Consider the following 20,450-nt stretch of genomic DNA (forward strand, 5'->3'; position numbering starts at 1 on the left):
GCAATAGGTTTTAATTAATGAAAAATGACTTGAAGCCTAATTCCTTTCTCTGAGTTCTCTACTGAAGGAGGCTGAGTTTTCAGAGCTTTCCCAGAATTTCAGATCAAGCCATGGGTCCTCTGTAGCAATATTCTTGACTTATTCAACAAGTTGGGGGACCAAGAGAATGATAACAAAGACCCCAAAACAAGCAAGCAAGCAAACAAACAAACAATCCAATTAACTCTCCCAGAGCTCTTTCAGTTCTGAGGAGCTATGAACAGGGCTAAAAAGCTGGGGGGTTTATGTGTTCAGATCTCAAAAACATAGTTGCCTTGGTTGAGTCCTTCAATAAGCACTGCTGATTCGTTCATGTAGCTTTGAAAGCAAGGGTTTGGCATTAAAACGAAGGATGGGAGATCAAGGAGAGAAGGCAGAATGCTTGTGTCTGATCCCTGACCTCAGTTACACCAACTTCAGTTGAGATTAACACCAGTGTAAATAAGAAGAGAAACTCAGGCTCTGAACATGCAGCACAACCTTCTTCTTGGTTGATTGTCATTTTGAAGGCTTAGATTGCTCAGGCTGCTCTCAACAAATCCTGAGTGAGGTTTTCAGAGCACAACCAAAAGCCTGGGTTTCCTTCCCCTTACCTTCACATTACTGCCCTGTCTGTGCAACCAGTTAGGCAAAGTGCTGCAAGGAGAACTCTGCCTGGCTCTCAGTCCAGCAAAGGAAATAAACCTGATGAGGCCAAGGCAGGGGGTGGAAAGCCTTGGAAGACCACAGGCAAGGCTGGGAGAAGGGATAGCTCTCAGGATTTGCTGGGTGGATTAGCAGCGTGATCAGGGCACAAGGCCTGGGGCTGCAGTGACAGAATGTCTCCTGGGCTTCTTAGCTGCTTCATGGCTTCTGCACTGAATTTTTGTTCAATAGAGTGCATGGTGATAGAGGCAAAGACAACTGAAGTGGCAGACAAGAGGCTTTGTGGAAGAAGCAGAGACATTGTGAGGAACTAGAGCTTCTTGGGAACCACTGTGGCTGTTGATTCAGCAGTCTGGGGGGAACCACAGTGGCAGTGATAAACTTGTTTCTGCAACAGCAGAGCTGTGTGGGACTAGGATCAGCTGAGATTTGGAAGAGGTGTGGTGCTGCACCTGCAGGAAAGCCCCCTGCAGCCCTCCAGGTACCAGACACAGGCAGGGCTTGCTTTCTCTCTTGCCACAGAGCACGGGAGTCATGCCTCTTGTCCTTCCAGAAGTGAGGCCTGCAGGGGAGCTGCTGGCAGCAGAACAGTTCTCAGCAAGCTGCCCTTTCCCACTGCCCAGCTCCCCACTGAGTTTAACAAGATCATTTCTTCGAATAAGCATCTCATTCACAACAAACAGCCTCACTCTTTGATGTATTGGCGGTGCTGCCGTTGTGGTGTTTTAAATACCTCGGGTTTGTGCTCATAATAAGAAACCTGGCCACAGAGCCTTACTGTAAGACGATGAGAAAGAAGCAGTAATTATTGCTCTCTCCTCCATGGGAGGGTAAACTTCAGATGCTAATGGCCTCTAGAGTATTGACTGATTACTCACGTTGGGGTGAAACAGTGAGGGGAAAGCAAGGACCTTCGTTCTCTTTGGCCTTAAATGCTGCTGTGGTCAGGGAGCTGGGCAGGAAGCATCCTAGACCGCATAAGAGATAGCTGCAGCAGGCTGGTTTTGCACTAAGAGGGGAAAGATTCTTATGGAAGGAGGAGAGACAGGGCAGATGTTTTCCTGGAATGGATGAAGGGAGAGAATGGTGCAGGTACTTATGCATCATCAAGCTTGACAGCATACATGCAGCACTGAGTGGGTGGAAAGTGGTGAAGACAGAGTGCCTGCAAACTTTGTTGTTTGCCTGGTAAAGGCTCTTCCAACAGTTTACCCACAGAGCCTTGTGTGGGATGCTAAGGACTTCTCACACCTTCTACTTCTTCCCTTGCCTGCTAAACTTCTAAGCTTTTACAGCAAAAGCTGTCTCTGAATCCAGGTCTCTGTGGGCATTGATCCCTTCCTGGTTTTCCAAGGTGCCAATGGGACACTGAGCTTCTGTAAATGAAGTTTTGAGGTGAGGAAGAGGGAATGGAGGTTCATAGCTTGGCCAAATATTAGTGGTTTCCCCCAAGGATGACAAAGGATTGCAGCTAAGGCACCGAGGCAAACCTTGTGTCACATTCTAATTCCCTGCTCCCACGCACTGCCCTGCTGGAACTGCACAACAAAGTCCATCAGAGTGGTTTTTTTGCTTTTAACAGCATGGGTTTTTCCCCCTTAACCTTATTCTCAAACAGGCCTGAGGTATTTTAATGGAAATTTCCTCCCAGTAAAAAGACTGCAGTGTGCACACATACCAAAAGCTCTTGACTCGGGCCATTAACACTAAGTAAAACTAAATGCAGCTCAGCAGCTGATCCTGCAGTGGGAACACTGAACTGTAACACGTTTCACCTAGCCTACAGCTCAGAGAAGAGATCATGGGTGTGAAAAGCTGCCCCATATTAGCAAAACAGCAAGGGGAGGAAAGCTGATTGACACCAGCAAAGAATTGGTTTGGCCAGTTGGACCTGTCCAAAACTCTTTGAGCTGTTCTTACTCTTCTGGCTACCCTTAATGGCCACTGATTCTCTACCCAGCACTCATTTGTTGAAGTGCCTCTTGCTGGAATGCTGACCAGCACTCTCTGTCCCTTTCAGCCTCTTTCAAACCTCAGCAAAGTTTTCCCCCGTGCTCCCCAGTTACTTTTCTGTCATCTGCTATTGAAGAGCTGCTTGCTCTTTAATTCTGTTGCCTGCCCAGTGTTTTGAATCCCTTCCACAGCCTCCAGCATTTCTTGTCTGTGCATCCATTCATTTTTGGAGTGTGCTCAAATCTACCATTCCCAGGTCAGATTCAAGGCTCAGTTGTGCCCTGCTCGGATTGCAGTCTGCAGGGCTACAGCTTTCCTGGCAAGGTGCTGAGCCTCGGAAGGAACTCTCTGAGACAGACTGCCTTCTGATTTCCTTTGCTCTGGGAGGTACCAGGAGAAAAATGATACCACTCACTCCAAGCCAACTTTGCTAGCTCAGCAACACAGTGAAGGATGGTCTTGAACCACCTCTCTCGCTCCAGGATCCAGGTACCCATTGGGCACTGCTAAAACCTGCAGCTGGGAGAATGTGTTTCCACAAACATTGTAGAGCTGCAGTGAGTGCAGCCATCCCTCCCCTGATCCTCCAGCAATTACACAGGACTGTGCTGTGCCCTGGTGCCAGGGACTCAGCTGCAAGCTGATGGATCTGGAGTCACTCTAGAGCAACAGGGAAGTGGATTTGGGCTGAGAAGCAAGTATGGCCCTTTGGACTGGAAGTCTTCCAAGGGTTATTTGTGCCCCCTGTCCTCATAGGATCAATGAATCAGAATCATTAAGGTTGGAAAAGAGCTCTAAGAGCACCAAATCCAACCTTCTACTCAACACCTCCATCTGCACTAGATCATGTCCTCAGGTGCCACATTTGCTCATTTGTGCCTCGAGGCACTCTTCCTTCCAGCCCGTGCTGGGATCCTCCTGCCTTTTTTTTGCATCATATCTTCTATCTTGTGAGTGGAGCAGAACCTCTCCCTGGCAGCTTTTGCCATGAGGAACTGTTTTTCATCTATGTTTCTCCCTCGTGGGCTCTCCCTCTCTTTTTTTTGTATCTGAGCTGAGCCGTTTTCTTTTGCACCTCTTAACTTTTTCTGCTCCTCTGCTTGCATTTTTTTTAGCACTGCTATTATCCTGAAAAGTGTTGCAAAGAGATTCAATTTGTCTGAGAGAGGATGTGAGGATTTAGGGTTAAAACTTGTGTGAGGTCCCACAAAAAGCCCTACTTGGACGAGAGCGATCTCTTTGCCTGGAAGTGTGCATTTAAATGGTTGCTTCTATTTATTTCGCTGCTTCTCCTTGCAAGGCTCTTTCTAAGTCCCTGATCCTGCTGCCACAGTGACCTTTGTGTTTGCAGAGACCTTTTGAAATCAAAGGGACCCTTCACGAGCATCTGCCCATCTGGAAGTGATTGCAGGAGTGGGTGGGTGAAGGGCAGATTGGGAGCCTTTTGACTGTGAACTGCAGAGTCTGAAGTGTCCCAGGTCTACATGCCTGCGAAAGAAAATCTGAAGTGTCCCACATCGCATCCTCGTCGGGGGCAGAAACACATCCAGCATGCCCACAACAGACCTGGAACAGCGAGAGCCTGAGCAATCACATAAATCATGGAAACATAGAACGGGTTTGGGCTGGAAGCGACCTGTAAAGGACACCTGGTCCCAACTGCAGTTTGCTTCACAACCACCTCGTGTTCAGAGGACTGTGTGTGTTTGCGCAAGCAGCAGAGCTGGAGTTTGTGGCCAGCGCTGCCCTCCCTTCTCCTTCCCAACAGGAATGTGTGGAGAGTTGTGCATCCCAAGGGAAAAACCCGAAGCCACCCAAAGCGAGCACAGCGGAGCCCGGAGATAGCAGGAGCCGAAGCCCCTCTGCATCCCCCGGCACCCACCCCGGGAGCGCTCCTTCGGGCAGCGCTCGTCGCCCCGACCCCACGGCGGCCGCGGGCCGGCGCTGGCCCTTTAACGGCGGGGCGGTGCGCTGCCTCCGTGGGGCCGGTCCCTGGGCTGGGGGAAGGAAGTGACGGGCGGGGGGCGAGGGAAGAGCCCGCCGAGGGCTTGAATGAAAAGGGCGAGCGGGCGGCGCGCCGAGCCACCCCAGCGGGGCCGGGGCTGGTGCCGGGGCTGGTGCCGGGGCGGGCAGCCTTCCCTCGCCGCTCCGCTCGCCGCCCGCTCCGCGCCCCCCGCCCCATGCCGGCCCTGCCCTGAGCCCGCGGCGGGCGCGGGGGGATGCCCGGCCCGCGGCGCCGGCTGTCGGCGCTGCCCGCCCTGCTGTGGCTGGCGCTGGCCCCGCTGCCCGGCGCGCCCGGCCCCGCGGCCAGGGCCGAGCTGCGGGTGCGGGTGCGGCTGCCCGGCGGGCAGGTGACGGAGGAGAGCCTGCAGGCCGACAGCCGCCTCGACTGCATCAGCCTGGAGCTGCGCACGGCCGACGGCGCGCTCGTCACCCTCACCGCCGACTTCAGACAGGTAGGGACCGGGGAGCCCCCGGGGGGTCCGGCGCCGCGCACTGCGCCCGCCCCGGCGGGAGAGGCGTCCCGGGCACCCCGGGAGGGTGCGGGAGGTTGCTGGGGATGCGGGCGGCTGCCCGCGGCTTTCGCCGAGCAGGACGTGTGCGCCCGAAGGCTGTCCCGGCCGCGGGGAGGGCAGCGGTGCGGTGAGTCGCGGCGTGATTTGCGGGTTGGGGCTCCCGAGGTGGCTCCCGGCTGAGCTGGAGGGGAGCGAAGCCGCAGGATGGGGGGTCCGGGGCAGCGGTGGGCTCGGCGAGGGGAGCGGGACAGGACCCCGCCGTCTGTTTGCTGCGGGATGAGTGCTGGTGGCATCCGTGCGTGAGGTCCTCCCGGACCAGGAACCGACTTGGAGCCTGGGAAAACCCTGACTGAGGGTCCAGGAGCCAGAAGCCTCGCTGAGGAATGGAGGAGGGTCCTTTGGCGTGTGCAGGGAAATGTCCATCCACCTCCAGGCACGGTTGGGATCTCTGTGCGCAGTCTCCACCGCGCAGTACTCGCAGACACATAGCTCCGGGCAGGCTGCTGTCCCCAGGGCTGCTACACCTGTAACCTGGGCTGCCTCTGTGATGACAACCGCTGGTAAAGATCCCTGTGGGGTGCGTGGCAAAGCCACCCGGCAGCTCTGTTTCTCTTTGCTGAGTTGTGAGCAGCATCGCTTTGCATGGCACATTTCCCGCAGCAGCTGGGCACAGGGCAAGGCCGGGGCAGGAGATTGCGAGGTGAGGAGATCTCACCTCGTCCTGGCTCCTGGCTGGGGATGCTCATGCTCTGCTGGAGCTCTGGGACATCTCTTCACAATGTGTGGGGACTACAGTGAGTATCTTAAGTAGTCTTCAGCTCATCTCTCCAGGGAGATGATGCTTGCAGAGCTGAAGCCCAAGATCCCTCACTTCCCAGCAGGAGATGGTAGCTTTGGGGCCAGCATGGCATTCTTCAGAGCGCACCAAGCCTGGCTGGATGCAACAGTTTCTGTTGCACAAGGAAGAGCTGTCTGCAGCTCTCTGGATGGCACAGCTGTCCAGGTGGCACAACACTCTTATTTTGTTCCAACCCTCCATTCAGACTGTTTGCTCAGGTGGACTTTGGTTTGCAGTGGGAGGAAGATCAAACTCATGAGATAGCGAAGTTGTGTCTCAACCTGTTGTGAACCTTGGAGCCTTTAGTTGGGGATTGTTATGGTGCCTGTTTCTCTCTGGGCTATGTGCTGTGGTCCCAGGCTCCTTGCAGGCTTCTTGGATAGCTCTCTTCCATCTGGAGGGTGCAGGGTCAAGCCCAGCTCTTTCTGAGGTGCTAGCAGAAGGCATGGTGGTTTTGGAGGTGATGGCCTGGGCAGTGTGCTCCAGCACACTGCAGGGATGCAGTCCCATAGGAAAAAGCACACAGCACACCAGGGAAGTTGAGGAAGGGCTCTCAAGCCTGCAGGCTGCAAACTGGCATGCCACAGTGTATGGGCAAGGGAAATCCAGACTTGTTACAGGTGCCCTAGGTAGGCCCTTTGGGAGCCTGGAATCTGACTCGGGGACTTCTGGTGTCCGAAGCTCTTCAGCATTTTTCATCTGCTTCATCTCTTCTTGAGGGAAGCTTCCCTCAGATCTCACAGTGTGTGTTAGCTCTTCTCTTACCCTCATCCCTCTTATTCTTGAGTTGCTTCTGGGGAGAGGTTCTCTGAAGGTATCTTGACTTCAGTGTGTTGAATCCTTAGCTCCATGCATTCCCTCGGCTCCTGCTGGAGGGACACAGGAGATGGTCCCTGGAAGGCTTTGCAAACATGAGAGCTGCAGAAGTCCGTTCCTGATCTTCAGTTTTGGACAGTTGGATAGTAGCTCTCTCTGTTTTACAGCTTTGAGCTGGAAAATAGTTGAAGGAAGCCAAAAAAAAAAAAGACTGAGGAGACGAATTTGCAGTGCAGTGAGTAATGAATGATGTGAGCCCAGGGCTGCCTGGCCAGGCTTCCCCTTCTGACCTGTTCTGGCTGCATGCAGGCTTCTCCCTGGGCTGCTCTGCTCCTGTGCTCACCTCTCAAACATTACACAACTTCTTCTCACCAGAGAGGAGGTTTTGAGGCTCTGAGCCTTGGCAGGAGCAGCTGGGGGTGTTGATTTGGCTTTCACAAGCTAGGCTGTGTGGTCATGCTGTGGCCAGGAGGCTGGAGTTTTGCACAAATGATTTTTCCACTTCTCTGGCTTAAACTGCAGGGGGTTAGTCCAAAAGCAGATTTCTTCCTTTTTTTTTCCCCCCATTGCTGACAAGGAGCTGCTGCTAGAGCAGGGGCTGGAGAAGAAAGCAATTATCAGGAAATTGAGGTTCATTGCTCTGCTCTGACACTGGTGGAAGCTAGGTGAGACTTCTGACTTCTCTTGGCTCTTCCAGAGAGGTGAGATTTTAATTTCTCCTCTGCTCCTGCCTGCCTTCCAGAGCTGAAGCTGGAGGAGCCATGTCCTCAGAGCACACACAGAAAGCTTTGTTTTTTCTTCCTCTCTAGTGCAGCACACATGGGTCAGTGGGAGTCCAGACTGGGACAGGGCAGTAGTGAAGAAGAATGTGATTAAAACCTTTCTTCTTTCCCTGTGTGCTATTGTCAGGCATAAAATGTATGGCAAAAAAAGAAACCCAACCCACCCAACAGTGAGGGGCAAAGAGCAGCCCTAAATGTTGGGCCTGATGTGAGTAGCATGATCTTGCCAGTTGTTAAAGGGTGGCCTGAGAACTAAGTGGGTGGTTTTATTCCAAGGTCAGCACAAAGATACAGAAAAGTTTCTTTCTCCTTTTGATTGCTGGAAAAGTTGTGCTGGAAGCACAAGGGAGGAAGCAGGGGTCACAGGGTTTTAACACTTGCACTGCCAGAACTTGCAGATTCCTGGTGTGTGCAGCTCTGGAGCCATCAACACAGGAGGGACATGGACCTGATGGAGCAGGTCCAGAGGAGGCCATGAAGATGATCAGGAGGCTGGAGCAGCTCTGCTACGAGGACAGGCTGAGGGAGCTGGGGGTGTTCGGCCCGGAGAAGAGAAGGTTCTGGGGAGACCTTAGAGCAGCCTTCCAGTACCTGAAGTGGGCTACAAGGAGGCTACAGAGGGACTGTTTGCAAAGGCCTGCAGGGACAGGATGAGAAATGAGAGAAGATCAGATTTAGATTGAATGTTAGGAAGAAGTTCTGTCCCTTGAGGCTGCTGGAACGCTGCAACAGGTTGCCCAGGGAGGTAGCTGAGGCCCCATCCTTGGAGATATCCAAGGTCAGGCTTGACAAGGCTCTGAGCAACCTGATCTAGTGCTGGCTGCAGGGGGATTTTGGACTAGATGACCTTTGGGGGTCCCTTCCAACCCAAACCATTCTGTGATGCTCTGGGGTAGTGTTTTGAGACTTTCCTTATGCCAGGAGTCCATCCTGTTAGTTGCCAAATGATACATGCAGGTGATACAGGAAAGCATCTGTCCAGAGATGCCAAAACTACAAAGGGAGGGACATCCAGCACCTTCTGGGAGGGCAGGAGGGATGAGGTGGGCTCATTAAAACATGGTGATGTTTGTTCCCCTGAGCTGTAGGGAGGTCCATGCTCTCCTTAGAGTCATCACTAAAGTGTTGCTAGATGGCAGCTGTGCCACACACGAGGGCAACACAGTGGCTGCTGAGCTGTGCCCAGGGCTGAACTCCTGCCTCACAGCCAGGGATGCCCTTTTGCTTACTCCATGGCTGTGGGGAAATCTTCTGAAGTAGGATCCAGTTTCAAAAGTGGTTTCTGACAGTTGCTTGTAGGCATGGCTGAGGTTGTGGGTGCTGAGTGTCGGGAGGCTGAACTAGAGGGTGATTTCCCAAGTGTCTCAGAGCATTGTGAGGATTTCTCAGTGCTTGTAACAATCAGAGTCACAGACTCACAGGATGCCAGGCTGGAAGGGACCCCAAGGATCATCTGCTCCAACCTTTCTAGGTGAGAGTGGAGTTGAAATGAGCTGGCTCAGCACCCTGCCAAGCTGAGGCTTCAGACTGTCCAACGTAGGGGACTCCACTGCTTCCCTAGGGAGACAATTCCAATCTGTAACTGTTCTCATGGTGAAAATTTTGTGTGTCCAAACCTTATTGCTCCTGAAAATGTGCTTTGTTTTGTTCTTCCCTCTCCCAGCACATCTTTAATTTGCCTTTGTGGATAAGCTGAATGTGAGACTGAGACATCACAGTGTCTTCATTCTAGCAGTTTCCAGTAGGAAAGGGGTTAAGGAGAGCATAAACCCCATCCCATCAGGGGAACTCAGCTGGCTGGCCCCCCCAGTGTGGGTGCAATAGCACATTCTCTGTTGTACAAGCACAACAACTTCTGGCCAGCTGTAGCTGTTCCCCTGGGGCAGTGCAGACATTGCCCTGACCACAGCAAAGGCTGCTGACAGGGTAAAGAATTAGACCCAGGAGCGCTGGTGCTACCCAGTGCCCCAGGCAACATGTCCCCTTTGTGTGTACCCCCAATTCTGAGCAGCCATGTGACAGCAAAGACAAAAGTGGGTCCCACAGCAGCACTGATGTCTGGGGGGGAGTGAAATTTGGCAGGAAAGCTGCATGGGTTGTGGGGAGGGAGGCATTGAAATAATTTATTTGCAATTTCTTTCCCTGGGAACTGTTTTGCTCCACTCAATGTGGAGTTGAGATGCTGGGCTCTGATCTAGACCACACAGGCTTGTAAGTCTCTACTGGATAAACCCTAGAAATGGAGGCTGAATTGTTCTTGTGCTCCAGATGATGGTCCCTGAAGGAGCTGGCTGAGGACAGTGTGAGGAGGGAAGAAGGTCACTGATTTCCCTGCTCCTCCTTGCAGGCAAGTCTTCGCTGGAAGTCCCTTTCTTAGGTGCAGGCAATCAGGGCGGCTGGGAGCTCAGTGCTCTGATTTTTTTCTCTCTGCCTTAAGGAAAGAGGAGCTGCTCTGCCCTTGCTATGAAAGCCAAGGCAGTGGTTACCTGCAGTGCCGTGGTTTAGAGCACAGCTGCTGAGCTGGTTGTTCTCTGTTACACCAAACCTAACCAAGGGCTGTAACTGTACCCAGCGCAGGAGCGTGGGGCAGGGCCAAGGCTGCTCAACGCCCCCAGGATGAGTTCATCCGGAGAGTCCCCACACTGCAGAGGCAACGTTCTGCCGGGGCAGTGCTCTGCTGGGGCTTGTTCCCTGCTGGGAAACTTTGCAGAAACCCAAAACTGAAGGTGCTGTTTGCTGCCTTGGCGGGGTACCCACCTTGGCACTGATTTCCCCCCTGCTCCTGCTGGTGGGAAAGGTGAGGTGGTTGGGGAGGGAAAGGTGAGGTGGTTGGGGAGGGAAAGGCTCTCTCTGAGCAGGAAAAACTTCTGTGGCTCTTTCCATGTGAGAAGCCTCACACATTTCTGATGTGACAGGCTTCAGTTCTTGCTCCATCTGAGGTTGCATAGGTAGAGCAGGGAGAGCCTTGAAGTGAGGGGTAAGCAAAGCCTGGCTATCCCTGTTTGCTTTTTCCAGCCTGAATGCTGATTGTACAAAGTGAACTGAAATGAAATCCACAGCCAAAGAATATGCCAGGGTCAGCTGCTGGGTTTAGTCTGCTCATCCTTGGGCATTGCACAGGGTAGGAGCTCACAGCAGGAGAACTCAGCTAGGCTAAATGTGGGTGGGAACAAGGCTGTTCCAGTGGGGCCAGGGTCTCAGTGGGAATTCTCCCCATTAAAGCTGTAAAAACCCAATGATTCCATAGTCATCTCACAAGCATTTTTGCTCTCTCTTTCTTTCCAAACCTCCTGCATGTCTTGCTTGTGTGAATTTTCAGGCAGCAAATGCACCAAGCAAAATCCTTTCTCCTGTCCTGGGAGGGAAAGGCATGCCAGGCTGCAGCTGCTCTTTCAGCTGCCCAGATGTGCACTGAATTGCACACACCCTTCTCTGAGCATGGAAGAGAAGGCAGGGAATAGATGGTGGGCTGCAGGAGCTAGTCTGCAGGAAACCCCAGCATGGACACTGCTTAGCTTGAGGGGAGGGAGAGAGGGGCTTCCTTCTTGGCACAGAAAGATGTTTGGAAGCAGCTGAGTTTGAGCCATACAGGAGGAATAGCTCAGGAGGCCAGGAGGAGAGGGGGGACCTTAGCAGCTTGGCGTAGCTTCTGCCTGCTGGTCCCTAGCCACCGATCTGTGTCCAGTTCTCTGTGGAGATGGCTCCATGAAGAAGGATGGCTGAGGTGGTGCCAAATGGCAGTAATTGCCCTTCAGCTGAGGAGGAGGAGGCACCTTTCCAATCCAGCTGCTTAGCCCTTGTAGCAGCATGCTCTGACACCGAGGTGGGATGGCAGGCTGTCACCCGGTGTACCAGAAGCCAGCTGAATTGATACCTGCATAGAAAGCAGTGATGATTTGTGCCAGCACAGGATGTGGGGAGCTTGAGCTTTTGAACAGGATATTCTGGGGAAGTAACACTGAACTCAGTTCCAAGGTGGCTTTGGAGGTGACCTGCAATCCATGTCAGAAGCTCTCTCAATAATAATAATGCCAAAAATATTGACCTGGGCAGAAAAGAAGGTCAGCTGCAGCTAATCATGATAGCTCCTTCTGGCTTCATTAATCTGATTTGCCTTTCTGTCCTGCAGGCCACTGGGTTCACAAATGAGTAATTTCTGCTCTAGAATACCAGTTGCTCAGAAGTGAGGGAAAGCAGAGGCAACTTGGGGCTGCCCACCCTAAGTAAAGCCTGTGTGATGTCTGTGTGACAAACCAAATGGAGCCTTCTTGGAGGCTTGGTAAAGGACAGAAACCTCCAGCTGCTGTTTGAGGAAGCCATGGATATGGGATGTGACCTGGCAGTAACTTCTCCTTGCCCCAATGGGATTGCAAAACCCTTCCTCCTTTACAGGCACCAGTTGGTATGCTGCAAGCTTTTGGGTGGGATTCCACCTGGGACTCCACCCCTGTGCTCAGCCAGCAGAAGTATGAGACCTTTGGCTCTGTTCTTTTGACTGGAGCCTTTCTCTTTGACCCCCAGCTTCTGGGTTCACCCTTCTGATGCCAAACATCTGTGACTCAAACTCCTGTTTATTTATCTCTTTGTTAGGAGGTGAAGATTTTCCGTGCCTTAATCCTAGGGGAGCTGGAGAGGGGCCAGAGCCAGTTTCAGGCTCTGTGCTTCGTCACGAGGCTTCACCGCAACGAGATCATCCCCAGCGAGTCCATGGCCAAGCTGCGGCAGGTGAGAGGCTCCCTGCAGCTGGCTTCAGGGCCAGCTCTGTCCTCCAGGCCAGCCAGGGTTTTGCACAGCTGTCTGGACACTCCTCCCAGGCAGCTGCCCAGTTGTTCAGCTGTTAGACACTCCTTTGACCACCCCTCCTGCTCGAGAGGCTTGGTAGTAAATGGAGTTCATCAATAGTGACCACAGATGGCATTGGGTTGGAAGGGACCCTCCGAGGCTGTCTTGTCCAACCCTGCTGCAGGCAGCCCCAGGGCCCCCCACAGCCAGGGCAGGCAGCCCAGGGACACATTGAGTCTGATCTTGAATGTCTGCAGGGATGGGGTCTCAACCACACCCCTGGGCAGCCTGTCCCTGTGTCTCACCACTCCTCATTGTGCAGAACTTCCTCCTGATGTCCAACCTAAATCTCCCCTGCTGCAGTTTCAAACCACTGCTCATCACTTGAAGCCTTTCTAAACAGTCCCTCTCCAGCCTTCCTGTTGGTCCCCTTCAGATATTCTAGAAGGGGATGTGGTTTAGTTCCTCCTAGTTGTACCAAAGGGTACATAGATGGCTGGAGTAGTCACTATGCAGCTCCCTGCCCCACAGTTCCCAGTGAGGGAACTATTGAGTTGGAACCACTCATCAGGGCAAAGCACCAAGTAATGATCCCAGGCAAACCAGGGCATCAGCTTTAGCATCAGGAAGTGCCTTCCAGCCTTCCATCCATACAGGATGCAGGGGAGTTTGCAGAGGATCATCCATTTGCACATCTTGTGTTGGCATGACATCAGGACATGATACAAGGGAAGATTTGTTGGAACCAGGACTGAAGTTTTCCTCATTCCATCCCCTGCAGAAAAACCCCAGGACAGTGAGGCAGGCGGAGGAGGTGCGGGGCCTGGAGCACCTCAGCATGGATGTAGCTGTCAACTTCAGCAAGGGAGCCCAGCTGAGCTCCCACATCCACAATGTCTGTGCAGAGGCCAAAGAAGCAATTTATACCCGAGAGGAAGATGTCAAATTTTGGCTGGAGAAAGGTAAGCTTCTCTCAGTTTCCTTGGAACTGCTCCTGTCAGCAGGTTGGCACTGCTGGGATGGCTCCTGCCAGGTTCCTGGTGATGGCACAGATAATTTTGGCTTCTCTTTCACTGCTCTTGCAATGGATAAGGCTGTGCATAGCTTCTTGCACCTCATCCAGCCTGGCCTTGAATGCCTTCAGGGAGGGGACATCCACAGCCTCCCTGGGCAGCCTGTTCCAGTGTCTCACTGTAAAGAATTTTTCCTTAATCTCCAGTCTAAATCTGCCCTCCTCGAGCTTCAGTCTATTGCCTCTCATCCTGTCATGAGACACTGCCTAACCTCACTCTCCTCAGCTGCCCTGGGGACTCTGCACAGTGATCACTTGGGTGGCTCTCTCCTTCGGCTTTGCCTCCCAGCAGTGCCCTAAGCTACGTCTCTCTTGCTTTCCCCTGCAGGAGTGGATGGCTCCATGTTCGAGGTCCTGCCGCAGACTTCTGACCTCCCTGACCTGCAGCGCTGCAGGCTGTGCTCAGACCTCTGGAAGCCCTGCATCTGCAGCTACTCCCTGAGCATCGAGTGGTATCCCTGCATGCTGAAGTACTGCCGCAGTCGGGATGCTGGGGGCAAGGTTTCCTCTTACAAGTGCGGCATCCGCAGCTGCCAGAAGGGCTACACCTTCGATTACTACGTGCCGCAGAAGCAGCTCTGTCTCTGGGATGAGGAGACCTAGCAGAGCCAGGCCAGACCTCTCCAAGGGGCAGCTCATCTGCCTCCTGCCACTGTTGGTGATGCTAAGGGCCTGCTGGAGCTGGCTGCTGCTCCAAAGAAGGAATAAGGTTCCCGGCGATGCCTTGTGCCAGGAGAGCTCTGTGTGTGTGCCTTCCCTCCTGGCCCCCTCTGTGACTCCCTCCCCACCTGACAACTGCCTCATGCTGTGACAAGTGGGCTCAGTTCACGGTGTGTGGATGCTCTCCTGCCAGCTGCCAGGAGCTGCAGCTTCCTGGGGGAAGCAGGAGGTGCAGGTTTCTGGGGTGCAGCACCAGGAGGGCTGTGTTCTGCCTGGCTCTGGAGTTGTTAGCTGTGAGGGGAGGGCAGCTCTGGTCAGTTAGCAGCCTCGAGCATCCTGGTGAATGGTTGGGGCAGGGAGAGAAGTGGTCTTGATGATCTGGGTTGTCAGACGTCTCTGCCACTGAAGAAGCCACATCACTGCCTTCACCTCCTGGTGACACAGCAGCATTTCCCAGTGGGAAAACAGCTGGCTGGTGGGACCACATACCCTGAACAAGGAAGGTACAAAGCCTACCCAAAGCAAGAGCCTGCCTCTATCTTTTTCTAACTGGCTGTTACATCCTTCCTGTGGCTAGAAGATAAACATGGGGTGGGGAGGGATGCTCTATCCCAGCAATAACTTCTGCCCCTAAAGGGCTGGTAATTAGGGCTCTAATTAATCCCTGTTTAGAGCAGTGAAGGCCCAACTTTTTGTGTTGGTCCTGTGACTCTCCCACTAAGGAACAAAAATAGGCAAGCCAACAGCTAGAGACTTGTGGCTACCATGATAACAAGGTGGCTGCAAGGGGGAGAGGAGGATCCCAGGTGGGTTCTCACTGTTGTGTTGAAGAAAACACTCTACATCTCTGTCCAGTTTTACGTCCTGCTCCGCCACCCATCCACAAGAAGCTCTTAGATAGTTCTACTGCTATGCTGTGCCTTGGTTTCACCTGTCTGTAAAGCAGGGACAACCCTGAAGCTGACCTTGGCCCTGATGTGTATCTAGAGGGCGTCAGAGGGGGGGGGGGGGAAAAGACAAAACACTGCAGGAGGTTCTTGTGTCCTCTTCCACTTGAGTGGAAGGACAAGCAGGGAGGGGAGAGAGGTGGTTGGGGGTCACTGTGAACTCCTGTACCTCCTTGTGGGGGGGGGAAGCCTTTACAATGTGCCTTTTTTTTGCCTAAAATACAGGAAATTTTTCTGACAGAATTTGGTCACAATTATTTTTGTATTGCTCACTTAGAGGAGGGGAGGGAGGGGGGAAGAAAGGAAAGGTATTTTAATATTGCAACATGAAGTAAAACACACTTGAAGTGCTTGATTTGTTTTTTCTAAGAAATAATAATTATTTATCATTTGTAAGGTAAAATAAACTGATTTCTGGTGGTGTTCTTTTTTGTAAAGCAGCCCTGGCCTTCAGGCTTCTCTGTGCATGATCCACTTGTTTGGGTTCTTGGTTAAGGGGTGCTCTGCTCCTCTGTGGGTCAGCCCCCAGCCTGCACCTGGGACACTGAAGACCTGTGGAGGGGGTGGGAACAGCAGCCCCACCTCAGTGTTTATTGATGGAATAGAACAGAATTAACCAGGTTGGAAGAGACCTCAGAGTAGAATTAACCAGGTTGGAAGAGACCTCAGAGATCATCAAGTCCAACCTCTCACCCAACACCTCCTGACAACTAAGCCATGGCACCAAGTGCCTCTTCCTAAACACCTCCAGTGATGGTGACTCCACCAACTCCCAAAGGCCAATCTCTCTTTCTGTGAAGAATTTCTTCCTCCCCTCCAGCCTAAACCTCCCCTGGCACAGCTTGAGACTGTGTCCCCTTGTTCTGGTGCTGCTTGCCTGGGAGAAGAGACCAACCCTCGCCAGGCTACAACCTCCCTTCAGGTAGTTGTAGAGAGCAAGAAGGTCTCTCCTGAGCCTCCTCTTCTGCAGGCTAAGCAACCCCAGCTCCCTCACCCTCTCCTCAGAGGGCTTGTGCTCGTGGTCCTGCCTCTCAAGCACAGCATGCACCCAGCTCTCAGCAGGGAGGCACTTTTGGCTCATCACAGTCAACTGTGGAAGCTTCAAGCCTGAGCTCTGCTGAAGTAAAAGATGAGCAGTAGAGGCAGGTCCTGGGTGCCTGCTCTTCTCTCTGGGCAGTGGTGGGGGTCCCATGAAGGGCTATTGTGCAGATGTGGCTGGAGGCTTGTCTGGGTCCAGCAGCCTCAATAAAGGATTCTTTGTCTATTCCTCTGCAGCTACAGCAGGGGGGAGATGAGGGTGGCAGAATTTTGGGCCAGCTCAGGGCTCTTGGCTGAGTGGCTGCTGGAGGGAGAAATGTGGAGTGCTGATTCCCCCTAGTGTGGTGAATGCAGAGATGGGACAAGGACTCTGCAGCTCCTGCAGCTTGCCCTCTTGCTGTGACTTATAGCAAAGCTGAAACTGCTTCCTTTTCACTTCCATGGTCACCACTTGCAGGGCTCTGCTCCCTGCCACTTTGGCTGCTGCTGCAGCAGGACACTGGGGCTTTGCCCTTGTAGGCAGAGTTAAATCCAGCTGTGAGGCAAGGTGGAGCATGAGCAGAGAGGGAGAGGACTGCAGGACAGCTGCGTGCTTGCAGCTAGGAGCCCTGTGCAGCCCATTTCTGTTGTTGCCTCTTCTACAAGGTTGCTGGAACATGACATCAGCTTGCTCTGGGAGCACTGGGTCATACCTTAGCAAGCTTGATTGTGTTCATCTTGTAGCACTGAGGCTCTGGATCATGCAGGCACCTTAGCCCTTCCCTGGTTCTTTTGGTAGCCCCAAGCTAGGGCCACCTTGGGAAAGCAGCATGGTGCACAGCAGCACCAAACCATTGTGTTTGCTCTGGGGTGACAGAGAAACCTGGTACCAGCTGGACAGGGGTGGGAGGGCGGGATGAAGGATGCTCTGAGCTTGTGTGTGCAGCAGGGCTCGTGCTGTGCTGTGAGAGCTCCAGGAGCTCTTCCAGGAGAAGTGGGTAAGTGAGGCCCTGGACTCTACTGTGAGCAGCATACCCTGAGCTCACCTTGGTGGTCATTCCTGCATTTGAGGGTGCTAGGGTGCTCCAGTGGAGCTGGGTTTTGAGGGGAGGTGAGCATCTGGGGTGTGTCATGGAATAGTCTAGGTTGGAAGGGACCTCTAAAGGCCTTCTAGTCCAACCCCCTGCAGACAGCAAAATCAGAATGGGTTGGGTTGGGACGGACCCTTGAGGGTCATCTTGTTCAGCCTTGAGAAGAGAAGGCTTAGGGGAGGCTTTATTGCCGTGGAGGACCAGTACATAATGGGTGGCTGTCAGGAGGATGGAGACTCCCCTTTGACAAGGTATCCCATGGAAAAGACAAGAGGCAATGGGGACAAGTTCCTGCTGAGTCCCAGTGGACTCCAGAAGATGATTTTTCCAAATGAGGTTGGAATCATCTCCCAAGGGAAGCAGTGGATTCCCCTGCATTGGAAACTTTGAAACCTCAGCCTGCCTGGGTGCTGGGCCAGCTCATTTCAACTCCACTCTCACCTACAAAGGTTGGGGCAGATGATCCCTGGGGTCCCTTCCAACCTGGCATTCTGTGATCTTGTCCCTTGGCTGTGCTGCAACCCTCCCGCTGCCCACCGTGTGGGAGGGAGGTGGTGCCTCGGCTTTCCCACTGCCCACGCCGAGGCTCCCGGGGGTCCCGTCCTGCCCGGGCAGCCCTGCAGGCACAGCTTGCGGTGCAGGTTTGCAGGCCTCCACCAGTGGGTGCTGGCGGAGCGCGGCTCTGCCCCGCGCAGCCGGGAGGGTGCCCGGGCAGGGGGCCGGAGCGGGCAGGGATGCGCTGCGGCCCCCGGCCCAGCTCGCAGCCTCACATCTGGGTCCCTGCAGCATCTCGCTGGCTCCCCAGCCTCGCTAGAGGAGAACTGCACTGCAATGCGTTCGCCTTTCCAAAGAAAAATCCTTCTCCATGCGCCTCAGCAACACCCTGCAGAAGCAGCTGTGGCAGGTGGAGACAGGAGACCTTCCTGGCACAGAGAGAAGGTGCAGCTGGCCAGGAGCAGAGGTATAAATCCTTGCTGCTAGCAGTGGGGGATTTTGCAACACCTTTCCGCAGCTCATGCTTCCAGGCCCGTCCAAAGGCCATACTCCATAAATCAAGTGCTAGCTGCAGAGCTTCTCCTCCTCTGAGAAGGGAATGAACGTTGGCAGCAGGAGGGGAGGAGCTCATGGGTACGGTGAGGATGGGAGCAGATGAATCACTCAGTGATGTCCATGCTAAAAGAAGAGCTGCACATCTGCTGGAAGCTTGGAGTGATCATCTCAGGGCAGAGCTGAAGCAAGCCTGGAGGGGGTGGTCTTGTTCCCCCAGCAGAAAGGAGTGATGATGCTGTGCTGCTCCCCCTCCTTTTTCTCTCTGGGCAGCAGAGCTGTTTCAGGCAGTGTAATCTTTTCTCTACAATGCCACAACACTGATGCCAAGGGCAGCCAGGTGAAGGGCTTTGCTCCCACAGCTCTCTAGGGGAGAAAAGAACCTAAATATTGTATATTTTTTTCCCCTGTTATTCCACTGACCACAAAATAATGACCAGGAAAAAAAACCAACCCCACAAGTCCCACCAGCTGCAGCTGGGACTGCGGTGGATGCCTGGCTGTGTATGGCAGGGCCAGGAGGGGGCACTGCGGTCCTGCCCGTGGCTGGGCCAGCATCCCCGACCACAGGATGCCCGGGATGCTGCCCGGTTCGAGGTGCCACCGGGCACGACCTGCCTCCACTGGGCTCTGGGACAGGCTACTCGGTTCTGGAGCAAGGGCAAAATACCAGGAAGCAGGGAGTAAAGATCGGCACCAAGTGAAAATGCTAACTGTGGTACAAAAGGTGCTCTGATGTTGGAGGGAGGAGAGGTCTCCTGATCCTCAGCTTTTCCAGGACCTTTCTCTCACATCCCAAAGGCTCTTCAAGCTGGCTGGAAGCCACCGTGTTTGACTCAGTGAAGACACCTGATCGCATCAGCCTTCAAGGTGGGGAAACCCCAGACCTGGGGGTAGTGCAGGAAACACCCAGCAGCTGCCCAGGTACACCCTGAAAGCTAGGGCCTGAGTGGCCGGGGTTCCACCACAGGCTTGGGATCAGTGTGGCAGCGGTCCAGCCCCTCCAGCAGCTCCAAACGCACTGCCTGTGCGAACCACCCTCGGTCACCTCTCTGCTTCCTGGAGCAGCACCAAGCACACTGCTCAGAATCCCCCCCTCGCCCCCTAGCCTGCAGAACGTTCGTCTGCCCCGGGAACTTCCCCTCCACCCTGCCTTCCCCCTGCCATCTCTCCACGCTGTCCTTGTCGCACTTTGGTTCAGCACATCCCCCCTTTCCTCCCAGCGCCTTGTCCTCTCCCGAGGATGTCCTCTCTGACCACACAAGCCCGAACTGGGCTGGAGGTGAGGCTGGGGAGCCTGCTCGCCCGCCCACCCATCTCTTCCGAGAAACCTGTCTTTCCAGGGAGGGAGAGCAGCATGTGGGAAAGCCGAGAGCCCTGGAACGTGAATGAGCCAGGGAGAGATGAATGTGTGATAGCTTGTACCTGGCAGCTAACAATCGAGCCTGTTAACGCTTTCAGGAGGGGGTTGAGCAGCGCTGCAGCTCAGATGTTCTGCTGCCTTAAGCCGCGCCAGGGGTCATCAAGGTGATGCAAGGCAGCGACAGGGAACAACCACAGTCCCTGGGTCCATCAGGGTGGCTGTTGGTCCCCATCAAAGCACAGAGCCTAGCATGTGGATCTGGGCTCTGGAAGCTTCCTACCAAAACAAAACAGCCAACACTGGGGGTTTTGCTCCCTGGCTTCCCTGCAAGTCAGTTAAACAAACCTGGGAAAAGAGGAAGAGCTGTCCACTACTTCTCTCCTCTTCTTGGGGGACTGATGTGCTGCAGAGAGCAAAAGTCAGGCAAGGGGAGTCTCCATGTGCTGACCCTACCCCTACCCTCTGTCTTTAGCCAAGCCAGGTCACATTTGTGCTCTTAGCTTTCCTTTTCCTGCTGACTGTTTCACATGGCATCATCCAGGGTCTGCCCTCACCTAGGGGCAGCCACACAGGCTGCTCTCACAGCTGGCTCTGGGCAGGCACAGGATTTATCAGAGTGGCCAGAGTGGAAATGAAAGGGCTGCTGGAAGGGCTGTTCCTGCAGCTTGGACACCTTCCCTTCTGGGTGCTAGTGGCTGCTGCCCAGCCTGGCTCGATGCCTTGGCCTCTCCTACCTGTGCACAGCAACGGGCAGAGCCAAGAGCCTACCCACGAGGGATCACCTGGGATCTGGGGGGTAAGGGGGGGGTGACACCAAAGCCCCTGCAATCCCCCCCTCTGGCAGGCCAGCGGGCAGGTGCTGTGGGGTGTATCTGCGCAGCC

At 53.9% G+C, this 20,450-nt stretch overlaps 1 protein-coding gene across 1 annotated transcript; it reads left to right on the forward strand.

Moving 5' to 3' along the window:
* The first annotated feature begins 4,750 nt into the window (after positions 1-4,750).
* Positions 4,751-15,109, forward strand: OAF (out at first homolog). The gene is made up of 4 exons (XM_068159966.1): positions 4,751-5,093; positions 12,180-12,314; positions 13,153-13,333; positions 13,772-15,109. The coding sequence occupies exons 1-4, from the start codon at positions 4,857-4,859 to the stop codon at positions 14,044-14,046; spliced, it is 828 nt and encodes a 275-aa protein (XP_068016067.1). The 5' UTR covers positions 4,751-4,856; the 3' UTR covers positions 14,047-15,109.
* The last annotated feature ends 5,341 nt before the right edge of the window (positions 15,110-20,450 follow it).

The sequence above is a fragment of the Melanerpes formicivorus genome, unplaced genomic scaffold, assembly GCF_026170545.1.
Source record: "Melanerpes formicivorus ecotype bairdi unplaced genomic scaffold, bMelFor1.0.p_v2 SCAF_47, whole genome shotgun sequence".
Lineage (NCBI taxonomy): Eukaryota > Metazoa > Chordata > Aves > Piciformes > Picidae > Melanerpes > Melanerpes formicivorus.

What these genes read in the sequence shown, in the direction of transcription:
- OAF (XM_068159966.1), top strand. Translation starts at nt 4,857, where the DNA reads ATGCCCGGCCCGCGGCGCCGGCTGTCGGCGCTGCCCGCCCTGCTGTGG. An exon ending in CCATGGCCAAGCTGCGGCAG is followed by an intron (nt 12,315 to 13,152) that starts GTGAGAGGCTCC and finishes CATCCCCTGCAG; the next exon opens with AAAAACCCCAGGACAGTGAG. An exon ending in CAAATTTTGGCTGGAGAAAG is followed by an intron (nt 13,334 to 13,771) that starts GTAAGCTTCTCT and finishes TTTCCCCTGCAG; the next exon opens with GAGTGGATGGCTCCATGTTC.